The sequence below is a fragment of the Somniosus microcephalus genome, chromosome 5 (genome assembly GCF_052327205.1).
Source record: "Somniosus microcephalus isolate GS21.2 chromosome 5, FLI_Smic_1.0, whole genome shotgun sequence".
Lineage (NCBI taxonomy): Eukaryota > Metazoa > Chordata > Chondrichthyes > Squaliformes > Somniosidae > Somniosus > Somniosus microcephalus.
Window position 1 is genome coordinate 154,395,625 of NC_140991.1, and position 14,556 is coordinate 154,410,180.

The window sequence follows — 14,556 nt, forward strand, 5'->3', positions numbered from 1 at the left end:
CAAATGTCCCAGGCTCATAGGAGTTATTCTGCAAGGATATAATTAACATAAGCTACATGCAGCTATGTGTTTTGTTCCAGCTAGTCAGTTCTCTGAAGTATTCTTTATTAAAGCTTAGCCCTGTTTCAAGAAGGTGAAAAACAAGTACCACAAGCTGTTTTTTACAAAATACATGAACATTTTCTACCTGCTCTTTGCAATGACTAAATCTCAGAAGTTAGTGCTGTTTTAAACTAAACTCCATCATTTCATAGAAATAAGAATCAGAAACTACAGCAGGAATTGGAAAAAATAATCATTTCCAAGAAGGGTGCTCTGAGGGGTACTAATTGATAGTGGCTGACTGTGGGAAGCTCGATATTATGGGGCACGAGGCCTGAGGCTCACTCTGCACCCAATCCGGCTGGACTACATCAAGCATAATCTTGTCTCACTCTGCACTCCAGGATGATCTTGGAGTAGTGAATGATTTTGACAGAGGAAAGATAACCAGCTGCTTCTATTCTCCACTTCCAACCATCTCCTTAAACCTATTCTCCCTCCAACCTCACCTCCGACAAGTGCAAGGAGCTCAAGATTGAGACCATCCATCCATTCAGCAGCCTCTAATACTTCCCCCTTTCTCTTTCCAACTAAAACAAACCTGCCTCCAGAATACCGCTTGCTGTAGCCCTGAATGTGTGTCTCTCTCTAGCTTGTGTCTAATCTCTCTCCGTACCCTCTCTGAGCTCATCTCATCCATGAGACCCACCTCACGCTCTCTTGACTAAACGTTTGACCACCCAACTTCCTTTTCTGGCCCCCATGCTAGCTGACCTTAGAAGATCATAAGACAATCAAGCAGTCAACATGGTTTTATGAAAGGGAAATCGTGTTTGACAAATTTGCTAGAATTCTTTGAGGATGTAACAAGCAGGGTGGATAAAGGGGAACCAGTATTTGGATTTCCAGAAGGCATTCATTAAGGTGCCACATAAAAGGTTACTGCACAAGATAAGAGCGCACGGGGTTGGGGGTAATATATTGGCACGGATAGGGGATTGGTTAACTAAGAGAAAACAGAGTCAGGATAAATGGGTCATTTTCCAGTTGGCAATCAGTAACTAATGGGGTGCCACAGAGATCAGTGCTGGGGCCTCAACTATTTACAATCTATATTAATGACTTGGATGAAGGGACCGAGTGCACTGTAGCCAAATTTGCTGACAATACAAAGAGAGGTGGGTTAGCAAGTTGTGTGGACAACACAAAGGGCTCGATTTTCATTGAGCCGTGGAGTCAGGCTTGGAGGTGTGCGGGGGGGTTAAAATCGCAAAAACTGGCGGGCGGGACACCCCCCCCCCCCAGCCTGGTTCCCGACTCCGAGCAATTTTAACTCAGGCGTGTCTGATGGTCCCGACTCCATCCCGCATCCAACAGGCAGGACTGGTCTTTAAGGCCCTTAATTACTACTAAATGGCCTCTATAATCCTATTTTAACAGGCCCTTGCAACTTTAAACCTTTTCCCACGTAAAACACGCCTAGTGGGAAAACCTGTTGGGAGCACTATTGGATTGCTGACTATCAACTGCAGGTCAACCATTAAAGAGGAGATTTGATCAGCCATGATTTGCAGGTGGCAGGACTTAGTGGTCTCAGGCCTGGGGCAACTTTTACAAGGCTTAACCACACCTGTGGAAGGTTGGAGCCTCACACCCATCTCCAGTGTGGCCTCCTGGGAAACCCCTCTCGCCACCTTCACTCAGCGCTTCCTCAACTGAGGCATATACCAGAAGCATGGGAGCCATTTATTTCCTTCCCATCTGGGCATTAGAGGAGCTCGAGCACCAGCCGCGGCAGCAGCAGAACCAGGAACAACAGCAGCACCAGCAACAGCAGCAGCAGCAGGAGCGCCAGGCTGCTGCTCACCCACCTGAAGCTGCACAGGCCAGAAGGGGCCAGCGCCTGGAAGCCCGTTGGCGCAGGAGATACCCCCCAAACAGGGTCTACAGACGCAGGGTCACCTATCTCAACATGACTGAGCAGCAGTGCCAAAGGTGGCTCCGACTTTCGCGAGAGGTAGTGACTGACATCTGCGCAATGCTACAGCAAGACCTGCTGCCCAGAGCACCAGGTGGACAAGCATTACCAGTGGCCGTCAAAGTCACCACCGCACTCAACTTTTTTGCTTCAGGCTCATTCCAGGGATCAGCAGCAGACATCAGCGGCATCTCCGAGGTGGCCACACACACTTGCATCACGCAGGTAACTGATGCCCTCTTTGCCCTCGCGCACAATCACATCCATTTCACCAAGGATCAAGCAAGTGTCACGGCGCAAGCGGTTGGATTAGCTCATCTGGCAGGCTTTACAAGGGTGCAGGGCATCGTTGACTGCACACATGTGGCCCTTAGGGCACCCCATCGCAATCTAGGTATTTTTGTCAACCGCAAGGGATTCCACTCCCTCAACGTTCAGCTGCTGTGTGACCACAAGAAGGAGATTTTGCATGTTTGTGCCATGTACCCTGGCAGTTGCCATGACTCCTTCATACTGCGCCAGTCTAATGTGCCTCCGCTATTCAGTCCGCTAGACCAACTTAACGGATGGCTACTTGGAGACAAGGGCTATCTCCTGAGGACGTGGCTGATGACGTTGTTGAGGAGGCCAGCCAACGAAGCTGAGGAGTGCTACAACTCCAGCCACATTTCCACCAGATCCATTATCGAACAAACCATCGGTTTGCTGAAGATGCGCTTCAGATGCCTGGATAGATCAGGTAGAGCCCTGCAGTACTCAGCAGCCAGGGTCTCCAGAATCATTGTGGTTTGCTGTGCACTTCACAACATGGCACAGCTTCGTGGCTTGCAGATTCCTGAGGACCAAGTGGCTCCTCACATATCCTCCTCAGATGAGGAGGAGGAGGAGAAGGGAGAAAACGAACACCCTGCAGAGGCCCATCAACCAGCGGCAGCATTATGCGAGAACATTGCTGCCCGGGATGCAAGGAATGCACTCATCCTGGCCAGATTTGCTTAGCCTAGTCAATCAAACACTTTTGCCTCGCAGCTTCTTACCTGAGCATCGACAATGGCCAAGATCCTGCGGATTCCTACTTATTTGACCAGCATACTGACAATTGCAGGTAATCCTAAGGTCTCAATGTGAAAGTCCCATTCGCAAAATGACAAACGCCACACGACAGCAGTAGCCATCAGATGTTTTATTAACATTATTAATCTGATGGCTTTTTCTAACAATACATCAAATTTCACCCAAGTGACTACCCTTGTGACTACTTGTGCTTTATCTTCCTCTTACGTGTGCTGCTACGTAGTGGTTCCTCTGTGGCTTCAGCAGATGTGGAGGCCCCTTGCTCACTTTCCTGCTGCTCCTGTCTCGACACCTTTGATGGGCATCCTCTGGGGTTGCGAGCCTGTGAGGGCTCGTCAACAGTCTGCTGCACCTACGGCTGTGCAGGGGTTGAGACGTCTATCTCACTTGGGTGTGGACTCCGGTGGGGCTCTGACCAAGGGCTCTGCAGTGGCATGGAAGTGTGAGCGCTTGCAGAGGAACCCCCACTTCCTTGAGGTCTGCCACCAACCTCCCTCTCATGGGTCAGGTCCCCCTCCGTGCATGCAAGTGGCTGGAGAGCACCTTGCTGCACATCAGGGGGGCCATGGGGACCCGTATCTGCAATGGCAGTCCTACTCAGAAGGACTTCCATGAAGGTCTGGTTTCTCTGTTCAACAGATGCCCATCGCTCCTCAAGAGATGTCATTCTATTCTGAACAATGACCATGTTTTCCATACCCTGGCGACTAAGCTCCTCCATGTCCGTAGCCCTCCTCTCCTCCACCGTAGCCATCCTCTCCTGTACGGTAGCCAGCCTTACACGGAGGTAGCAATCGCTTCCATGGAGGTAGCCATCCTTTCCGTGTTGATGCGTTCATGCGCCAATGACTCCACAAATGCTCTGCTCATGTTCGCTATGGACTCCTGCATTCGCTCCACACTCGCAGCAACCCTAGAGACAAAACCTGCCAGCGACTCCTGCATCTGTGCCTGGAGTTCCATCACCTCTGATCTTATGGATGGGCCCAGAGGCAGAGGGTCGACATGCAGCTGAGCCGAGCTGGCAGAGTCCTGCGCCCTCCGACTAGGACTCTCCACTGCTGTCCCTGTCTCCAAAATCTGCTGATGCTCACTTGTGAGCTGTGATACACCCGGTGACAACACTACTCTATGTCCCGAAGGTCCCACCGAGGTGTGAGTGTCTGCGCTGGTGCTGGGTGCGCTGAATTCTGGTGACCCGCAGCCCTCAGTCTGGCTGCTCAGCCTCTTCTTCCTGGCTAGGGGGGACGGATGCTTGAGATGGTCCTGTGGGGGAGTAAAGGAAAGAGTCAGAGATGTGATGCAAAGGCTACATGCACATAACTTTTTGCAGATGCCCATAAGTGCATCTGTTACAGCTTCACAATCTTTATCAGTGACTCATGCAATGTCAAAGAGAGAGATGGAAAACTTTTCTGTCACCAGCTTGCTGTGTTGCACCCATCTGTCCATCCCCCATGCGCGAATCATCCTCAATGCCCATGATTTCCAGGACGGCCTCCTCCCAGGGGGTCAGGTGGGCTATTGAGGGTGGCCCTCCTCCTGTCCTGGCTCGCTCTCTCTTGTTGTGAGCTCTCTTTTCCTGCAATGAGGGAGACAATTGGAGGTTGAGTGAGAATGAAGGAGTGAGTGTAGAGATTGCATAGCATAGATACTTAGAAGGAGACAAAGATGGAGTGAGATTGCAAGACCAAGGGCCCTCCCTGTGTGTTGTCAGTTGTGTTCAAAGCATCAGAGTGATAGGGAGTGTGAGGGCTGCATGGTGGAAAAGTTATGTGAATGTGAACATAGAGAGAGAGGGAATGGGTAAGGGTGCATGGATGTCAGTGTCAAGTGGGATGTGGAGGAAGAGATTGCTAAAGCTGAGTGCTGGTGAGGAAAGGCAATGGGGATCAGATTGAGGGTGATGGGAAATTCATACTCACTTTTCCAGTGCGCTGAAGGTCATGAAATCTTTTCCGGCACTGAATCCAGGTTCGCCGTGTGACTCCCAAGGAGTTGACCTCCTCAGCCACCTGCATCCACACAGCATTGGTCTGAGTGGGAGGCCTCTTCATCCCTGATGAAGGGAAGAGGACCACCCTGTGGGCCCTAGCCCCATCCACTAATGCCTGCAGTGCCGCCTTGTCTAAGCGAGGAGCTGCTCTTGCCCTCCCCCTTGTCATCTTTCCTGCAGGTCCCTCTGACACCAAATGGAGGAAGCTTGGAAGCCTGCAACAGAAGCAAGGCTTGCTGTGGACCTTAAATGCAGCAGCAATGATGACGTCATTGGAGGGGACTTTCAGTCATGAAAAACCCCTTTGCAAAGGTTTCCCACACGTTGGAAATCATTTGGCCAATTGAGTTAAAATTGCATCAATCTCTCACATCCATTTAGATTTGTGTGGGGAACACGAAATTCGGATAACACGACAACCGCCCGCACCTGAGTTAAAGTCCAGCCCAAAGAATCTGCAAAAGGAAATAGATAGGTTAAGTGAGTGGGCAAAAATTTGGCAGATGGAGTATAATGTGGGAAAATGTGAGGTTATCCACTTTGGAAGGAAGAATGAAAAAGCAAATTATTATTTAAATGGAATGAGACTACAACATGCTGTGGTATAAAGGTATTTGGGAGTCCTAGTACATGAAACACAAAGTTAGCATGCAGGTACAGCAAGTAATTAGGAAGGCTAATGGAATGTTGGCCTTTATTGCAAGGGGTATGGAGTATAAAAGTAGGGAAGTTTTGATGCAACTTTACAGGGCTCTGGTGAGACCGCACCTGGAGTACTGCGTACAGTTTTGCTCTCCATATTTAAGGAAGGATATACTTGCATTGGAGGCAGTGCAGAGAAGGTTAACGAGGTTAATTCCTGAGATGAAAGGGTTGACGTATGACAAAAGGTTGAGCAGGTTGGGCCTATACTCATTGGAGATTAGAAGAATGAGAGGTGACCTTATTGAAACATAAGATTCTGAGGGGGATTGACAGGTTGGATGCTGAGAGGATGTTTCCCCTAGTAGGGGTATCTAGAACTAGGGGGCATAGTTTCAGAATAAGGGGTCGCCCATTTAAGACGGAGATGAGGAGGAATTTCTTCTCTCAGAGGGTCGTGAATCTTTGGAATTCTCTGCCCCAGAGAGCTGTGGAGGCTGGGTCATTGAATATATTCAAGGCGGAGATTGACAGACACTTGAACTACAAGGGAGTCAAGGGGTATGAGGAGAGAGCGGGAAAGTGGTGTTGAGGCCAAGATAGGATCAGCCATGATCTTATTGAATGGCGGAGCAGGTTCGTGGGCCGATTGGCCTACTCCTGCTCCTGTTTCTTATGTTCTTATGACATTGTAAATGTTTCCCTGTGCTCAGGCACTGTTCCCCCTCCCTTTGGCCCAACATTGGTGGCTATGACTTCCGTTACCGAGGCTCACACTTTTCAATTCCCTCCCTAAACCCTTTCGCTTCTCCAGTTCCCTCTCCTCCTTTAGGTCCCGACTTTAAAACCACCCCTTTGTGCAAGTCCTTCATTACCCTTTCTAATATCTCCTTCTTTGGCTGAGCGTCCATTGTTCTATGATAACTCAAGAAAGCGCATTTAGACGTTTTCCTGTGCTAAAGGTGCAGTATAAATGCAAGTTGTTGTTGTTGCTGAGGTCAGCTCACTTCTGCACTGGAGTGGCAAGCACCCAAGAACATAACATAAGAATTAGGAGCAGGAGGAGGCCATACAGCCGCTCGAGCCGGCTCCGCCATTCAATAAAATCATGGCTGATCTTGACCTCAACTCCACTTTCCCGCCCAATCTCCAAATCCCTTAGAGTCCAAAAATCTATGGCTGGAATTTTCAGAGGAAAGAATGGGTGGGTTGGAGGCATGGGGGGAAGTGAAAGTTGTAAAATGTGAACCCTGACTCCAACCCGCCCACTTTCACCTTTAACTCAGGCGAGATGGGGGTAGGTGGGGAATTAACCTGCTGCCAAGAGGCGGGTTGACAATTTACATATTATAATGAGGCCTGAAGCCTCAACTTTAATCTGCTGTGCAGTTTTTACTGCAGGCAGCCAGGGATCCCAGGGCTCGGGATTCCCAGCGGCTGAAATGAGGCGACCTCAGTCTTGGGGAGCAATGCTTATGGGATGAGAGGAGCAGGAGTGCTTCCTCCCGGCTCCCAAGCTCCCTCACCTTCAGTCTGGCCCTCGCCAGGGCCGGGGTTGGACCACTGGGATCGGACCACCCCCCACCGTATTTGGAAACCCCCTCCCCCACCATCCTGGGCCCAGCATGTACCTTGTCCTGCAGCCTCCTTTTCCGAGTTCTCCACATGACTAGAAGCCAGCCTGTCAATCAGGCTGGCTTCTGGGCAGGGAACCCATCCCTGATGTCGCATGCACGCTGTGGAGTTAAAACTCAAAGACTCAGCATCCACAGCCCTTTGGGGTAGAGGATTCCAAAGATTCGCAACCCTCTCAGTGAAGAAATTCCTCCTCATCTCGGTCTTAAATGGCTGACCCCTTATCGTGAGACTATGCCCCCTAGTTCTAGGCACTCCAGCCAGAGGAAATAGCCTGTCAATTCCCCCTCAGAATCATGTGTGTTTCAATGAGATCACCTCTCATTCTTTAAACTCCAGAGAGCAGAGGCCCAATCTATTCAATCTCTCCTCGTAGGACAACTCTCTCATCCCAGGAATAAATCTAATGAACGTTTGTTGCACCGCCTCTAAGGCAAGTATATCCTTCCTCAGATAAGGAGACCAAAACTGTGCACAGTACTCCAAGTGTGGTCTCAACAAAGCCCTGTACAATTGTAGTAAGACTTCCTTACTCTTATACTCCAAACCCTTTGCAATAAAGGCCAACATGCCATTTGCCTTCCTAATTGCTTACTGTACCTGTATGCTAACTCTCTGTGTTTCCTGTATGAGGACACCTAAATCTCTCTGAACACCAACATTTAATAGTTCCTCACCATTTAAAAAATATTCTGTTTTTCTATTCTTCCTACCATTTCCCCACGTTATACTTTAGCTGCCACCTTATTGCCCACTCACTTAACTTGTCTATATCCCTTTGAAGGCTCTTTGTGTCCTCCTCACAGCTTACTTTCCCACCTAGCTTTGTATCGTCAGCAAACTTGGCTACATTACATTCGGTCCCTTCATCTAAGTCATTAACATAAATTGTAAATAGCTGAGACCCAAGCACTGATCCTTACCGCACTCCATAGTTATAGCCTGCCAACCTGAAAATGACCCGTTTATCCCTACTCTCTGTTTTCTGTCCATTAATCAATCCTCTATCCATGCTAATATATTACCCCCATCCCCATGAGCCCTTATCCTGCATAACAACCTTTTATGTGGCACCTTATTGAATGCCTTTTGGAAATCCAAATATACTAATCCAGTAGTTCTCCATTATCTACTCTGCTAGTTATATCCTCAAAAAACTCTAATAAATTTGTTAAACACATTTTCCCTTTCATAAAACCATTTTGACTTTGCCCAATCATAATATGATTTTCTAAGTGCCCTATTACCACTTCCTTAATGATGGATTCCAGCACTTTCCCAACAACTGATGTCAGGCTAACTGGCCTGTAGTTCCCTGTTTTCTCTCTCCCTTCTTTATCGAATAGCAGAGTTACAGTTGCTACCTTCCAATCCGCTGGGACTGTTCTAGAAACTAGGGCCGTGATTTCGCCAACCGAGACAGGTCCGATGCGGCCAGGGTTGGTGGCAGGGTGTGACCCCGCTGCTGGCTCCAGCCTGCTCTGTAGAGTGTTCTTACGATGATTGGGCTTGTTAAGCCCGCCCAGCATGTTTGCCGGCCAATTGAAGGAAGCAGGTCTGATGACATCACTTGATGACGCGTCATCAGCCAGTTTCCTTAAAAGGACCATGCGCAAATTGATTTTGACAGTTCTGCTGTCAGTGTTGGGGCTGATCATGGTGGGATTCTGAGAACCAAGGTGAGATACCTTCAATGGCACCGATGCTGATGGAATAGATGGCAGGTGAGGTTGAGATGTCAGAATCGATTTGTCAATGGTGAGAGAGGTTGTTCCAAGGAGGTGACACTGGCTGGAGAGTTTGCTCCAAACACTTGCAACCTGCATAAAACTCAATCGGTCTTCCAAATGCAGTAAGCAACAGCTTCTAACCTTGCAAAGTGAATAGTTATGAAATGGAAGCTTTTAAAGACCATTTGCAGCTGTCAAGCTAAGAAATCATCCCATGCTGACACAGCACCCGATCTCCTTACCTGACGTGATCCCCGAGCAGCGGGGAAGCTGTTGGTGAACTCTAAAAATTGAAAGGTGAGCTTAAAATAGTATTTAATTGTCTGTTAACAAGCTCTTAATAATCTAACTTGCCTCCCCCGCTGCTTGGTGTTGGGTCTGTTCAGTAATGACAGACCTGACATCCGGGATACTAGCGTGGAGGCAGGTTGACAGCGGATTCCTTACCTGCTGTCAAAAAAAAAACATTTTCCAGCCGACCCGCCACCAAACGCACCCACTGACCCCCTGAAAAATTTCCCCCTTGGAAATTTTGGAAGATCACAACTATTGCATCCACTATCTCTGCAGACACCTCTTTTAGAACCCTAGGATGTAGGCCATCAGGTCCAGGGGATTTGTCAGCTTTTAGCACTATTACTTTCTCAAGTACTTTTTCTCTACTGATCTTAATTACTTTAAGTTCCTCACTCTCATAAGCCCCTTGGTTCCCCACTATTTTTGGTATGCTTTTTGTGTCTTCTACTGTGAAGACAGTATAAAATATTTGTTTAAAGTCTCTGCCATTTCCTTATTCCCCATTATAATTTCTCTTGTCTCACCCTCTAAAAGACCAATGTTTACTTTTGCTACTCTCTTCCTTTTTACATACTTGTAGAAACTCTTACAATCTATTTTTATATTTCTTGTTAGTTTACTCTCATGCTCTATTTTCTCCCTTTCTATCAATGTTTTGGTCATCCTTTGCTGGTTTCTAAAGCTGTTCCAATCCTCAGGCTTACTACTATTCTTCACAACATTATAAGCCTCTTCTTTTAATCTAATACTATCCTTAACTTCTTTAGTTAGCCACGGATGGATCACTTTTCCCATGGGGTTTTTATTTCTCAATGGAATGTATATTCATTGAGAATTTTGCAATATTTCTTTAAATCTTTGCCACTGCTTAGCTACTGTCATACCTTTTAATCTAATTTCCCAATCTACCTTAGCCAACTCACCTCTCATACCTATGTAATTAACTTTATTTAAGTTTAAGACTCTAGCTTCAGACTTAAATATTTCACTCTCAAACCCAATGTGAAAGTCTATCATATTATGTTCATCATATTATGTCACTCTTCCCTGATGTCCCATATTGTGTGTTCTATAAAGTAGTCTCAAAGCTTTCTTTGTGAGTAAATGATGTTCATTGGGATGTATTTGGTCTATAATAATTTAGTTTTTTGGGATTTAAAAAATAAAACAAAAAATGTTAATACTGAGGAGGTGAAATTGGTCTTTGCCAGTAGAGTGAAATCCACTCATTGTGAATTGGCAGCCTGTTTTTACACTGAAGTCAGCAGAAAAGAAAATTGTGCGTGGTGTAAAATGAGCTGCCAATTCATTAGGTGCGTGTTTTGCATTACTGGTGAAGAAAAATTTCACCCCGAATCTCTCTCTACAACCTGTTCCAGTTTGGCTGTGTGAAACACAAAATGTTGCAATAATGCATCTCTATATTGCTCAACTATGTTTAAAACCTACCTCTTTGACCAAGCTTTTAGTCAGTCCTCCTGATACCTCCTCCTTTGGTCTGACGTCCATTTCTGTCAGATTACACTTCGCTGAAGTGCCTTGGGATGCTTTCCTACATTAAAGGTGCTATATAAATGCAAGTTGTTGTTATTTTTGCCCTTCCAGTAAAGCTTAAATTCATCACAGTCAGGCTTTACTATCAACAGATCCAAGGGTGACCAAATCAACTACAAAAAAAACATTTACTAAGCATACTAATCGTGATTATTCAAGGTATGTGGGTCAAAAAAACATTCATGATGCCTGCCCAAATCACTACAGCAATCAATGTCTGGCATTAGGGCAACTTGAGCTCAAGAAAGAAAGACTTGCATTTATATACCACCTTTCACGACCTCTTGTAGATCATCATTATGTATTAAGTCATACCACGTCACAGTACTGAATGCAAACCATTATCTGCAAATGTGCATCAGGGATGCATGACCCGATCCACCCTTGGAAGGGCCATGTCGCTCCACCCGAGGTTCCCCTACCTCCCTGAGGTCCAACCAGGCCAAAGAAATATTTTTCTTTCAATCTTTGGCTCCAACTGGAGACACTCTGCCACTAGACAAAGTAATTAATTGATCCCCTCCAGGTTCGATTTCTTTATTCTAGTGAAGGTTTGGAGCTTACTGAAGGCCTCAAAGGGATTCAAAGAAAGAAGGAAAAAAAGAAAGACTTGCATCGCGACCTCTAGCAGATCATCATCGTTATGTATTGAGCCATGCCAGGTCACAGTACTGAATGCAAACTATTACCTGACCTCTATACAATCAATCTCACTGCTTCAACACAGCAAATATTTTATGGGCTAGATTTCCCCCTGTAAATGGGAGAAGAAATTCCAAGCCACAGCATTTGGAACATCTGAACTGCATTCTTCTAAAACTGGGTTGGATCCTATGGATTCATTTTAACATTATCATACCATGTGAACACTTCAGCCAATAGCAGCACACGTTATTTTAGATAGCTTTCTTTAACCCAAAGCAAATATTATTACAGTTTTATTGAGCAATTACTATGCCTTTACTTTTTTGGTCCAACTTGTCCCACGTTGACTCTCACACAAATAACCTTTCTAGTTTGCATTCCCACAGCACAGGTTGCCTCACCACTCCAGCTGGTGCTTGAATTAAGAGTAACCACAGACAAATCTTCAATACAGGGGCCCCAAGGACCAGTCTGCCAGTGATAGACAGTACACGGATGCTCATTACAGCTGCGTACTTCCTGTAAGGTACCGCTGTTTGGACACTGTGCTGCTCCTATTAAAAAACAAACAATATATAAATAGCATGTATTTGTCTTCAAAAACATTATTGGCAGTTTTCACACTGAAATAATATGGCTCTGATTTTTTTTAAACAGTAGCAGGAGGCCAATTTGAAACCATCCATTCACATAGAGGTAGTACACTGCTTCTTTTTTTATGCGGCACTGCTGTTCTCATTATTATTATAATAATATGTTAATGGCACAAAAGATATTTGAGTGCACCTTTAATTTCAGGCTGTCCTTTTTGCTATTTTTGTGAAAAGTTGTGTATGGTTTCACCGCGGTAGATTACTTTAAAAAAACAAAGTTAGCAACTTGTAGCCAGGCACTGGACTTTTATATTTGGAAAGTTTTTGTATTAATGGGCTTCTATTGACCTGATATTTCATGATTTTAATGCTGTAAATAGTGGAATCTAGTTTACTGGAGAAACAGATTGACTGCACATGGAAGGTAGAACATAGACTCGCACTCATCAATTATCCACACAATGAGTTCCCGACACCTACTCAAGGAAAAATAATTCCAAGTCATTGATACATCTAATGGTGAGTAGTTATGGAGTATAATAGGCAGAGCCCTGGGACAAGGCACCACTCTACCCTTTCAGTTAAGTATGGTGTGTGACACCAAGGAACTATCACCTAGAGGGAAAGAGAAGAATCAAAGTGTTGCATTCGATCATCTTTGTGAAATGTTTGTCTATTCATGATAAAGGAATGGTTTTTACCTTATTTGTAAAACTTATTTATTTTGTATGTATGTACAGTATGGCTGATTATATTCATAATAGTCAGTATAGCTACAGTATTTCACCTGGAGTTAAACATGTCTGTGCCATATTCATTGTTCAAGACATTCAATGGTTGATGAAGCATTGAACACAGCTGGGGTCAATGACACCTAGCCCATGAAATCATGACACCCCCTGCTGCTTTTGGACAGTAAATGTAACTGAACAAATTTGCCAGTAAGAGGTATATCAGCACCAGCTTGACAGCATAGGCTTACAACAGATAACAGAGGAGAAAAAGCACCCACCACTGCTTTGACAATATTCCTTTGATGTGTGTCAATACATTTACAGGCAATCAGGTAATATGACATAACTTGATGGATTCCCAGGCTAAAACTGAACAGTAAGGTACACAATTAGAGCAATATATGTTCATAGCATGAATCCCTGGAGAACTATTACTTATTATAGTCAGTAATGCACCTCAGTCAACCGATTGAATCTCTTCAATTCGTAAAAATTTATTAAGAAACCAAGCAATTTGAATATACACAGATGATGTTAGTTGTTATTTTAATTACATGAAAGCCACTAATTCTTTGTTCTTTTCACTAATAGAGTAAAGGGAGTCTGTACTGTCTTACTGATTGGTGATCTTACCTTCATCTGCATATGCCAGAATTGAGCGCGCACGCATCTGTTTACCCTCGGTGGTTTTCCCGGAGCAGGTATATGAGCATGATGACCATTCCGACCATTTGCTAAGAACACAGTCTCTTGGGCACGGTACTTCACACGATACTGGAACTGGATAGATAGCTTCTCTGCACAAATTTCTGTCTACAACTTCTCCTGGGGAAAGAAGAAACCCACCAACAATCCATCAGTTTAGAGTGAAAGGAAGAAAATCGGAACTCGTGTGAATAGAAATGTAAACATTTGACAGAAGTATGGTAGCTAATACACTAATAACTGCACCTATAAAATTTACTAGTGTATCATTTCAATTGTGAATACTGCCTCATTAAGATCAATAAAATCTATTACATACTAAAACCCATAGGTGGGCCACAATATTCCATTTCAAATTCAATTGAAAAACCCCAATGTCAACTGACTCGTCATATTTTTCATTGGGCCAAAAATTCGGGTCGGGGGCTTCCCGCGGGTGCAAGCCCCCGATCTGCACTCACCCTGCGCGCTGACATCTGAAGCCCGGGCCTGCTTGCATTTCCTGTCACAGGCCCGGTTCAGCTGTCGGCGCGCTGTGCTTACCTGATCCAGCGGCGTAGTTAGTGCGATGTGCCGGCTGGGATCAGGTGAGCACTGTACAACCAATCAGGGGAGGGGAAGGTTCATTCATGAGTTTGAGAGTAAGAACTGTCAAACTCATGAAAGCTACCGGGGCCCAAAACACTATTTAAACTTTAAATAAAAATTTGAAAAACATCCCAATCATTAAATTAAGTATAAATAAGTTAAAAAAAATAATTTAAACAATAATTTTTTTTGTTGAAAAAATACATTTTTAATAAAAAGGGTCTAAAACTAAACTTACCTTATTGTAGATTCTTTAAAATAATAAACCTGTGGGAAAAAAATTTCTAAATTACACTAAAACACCACTTACCTGTAAAAATAAATACTTATGTGTGCTTTTTAC

At 45.1% G+C, this 14,556-nt stretch overlaps 1 protein-coding gene across 1 annotated transcript in view; it reads right to left on the reverse strand.

Annotated features, from left to right (window-relative positions):
- The window catches only part of thsd7aa (thrombospondin, type I, domain containing 7Aa), a 771,919-nt gene that overhangs the window by 197,517 nt on the left and 559,846 nt on the right, over positions 1-14,556 (reverse strand). The window contains exons 7-8 of the mRNA XM_085988376.1: positions 13,554-13,745; positions 11,913-12,147 (exon numbers count right to left, since the gene is read on the reverse strand). Coding sequence (XP_085844502.1) covers positions 11,913-12,147; positions 13,554-13,745 — 427 coding nt within the window. The remainder of the gene's footprint in view (positions 1-11,912; positions 12,148-13,553; positions 13,746-14,556) is intronic.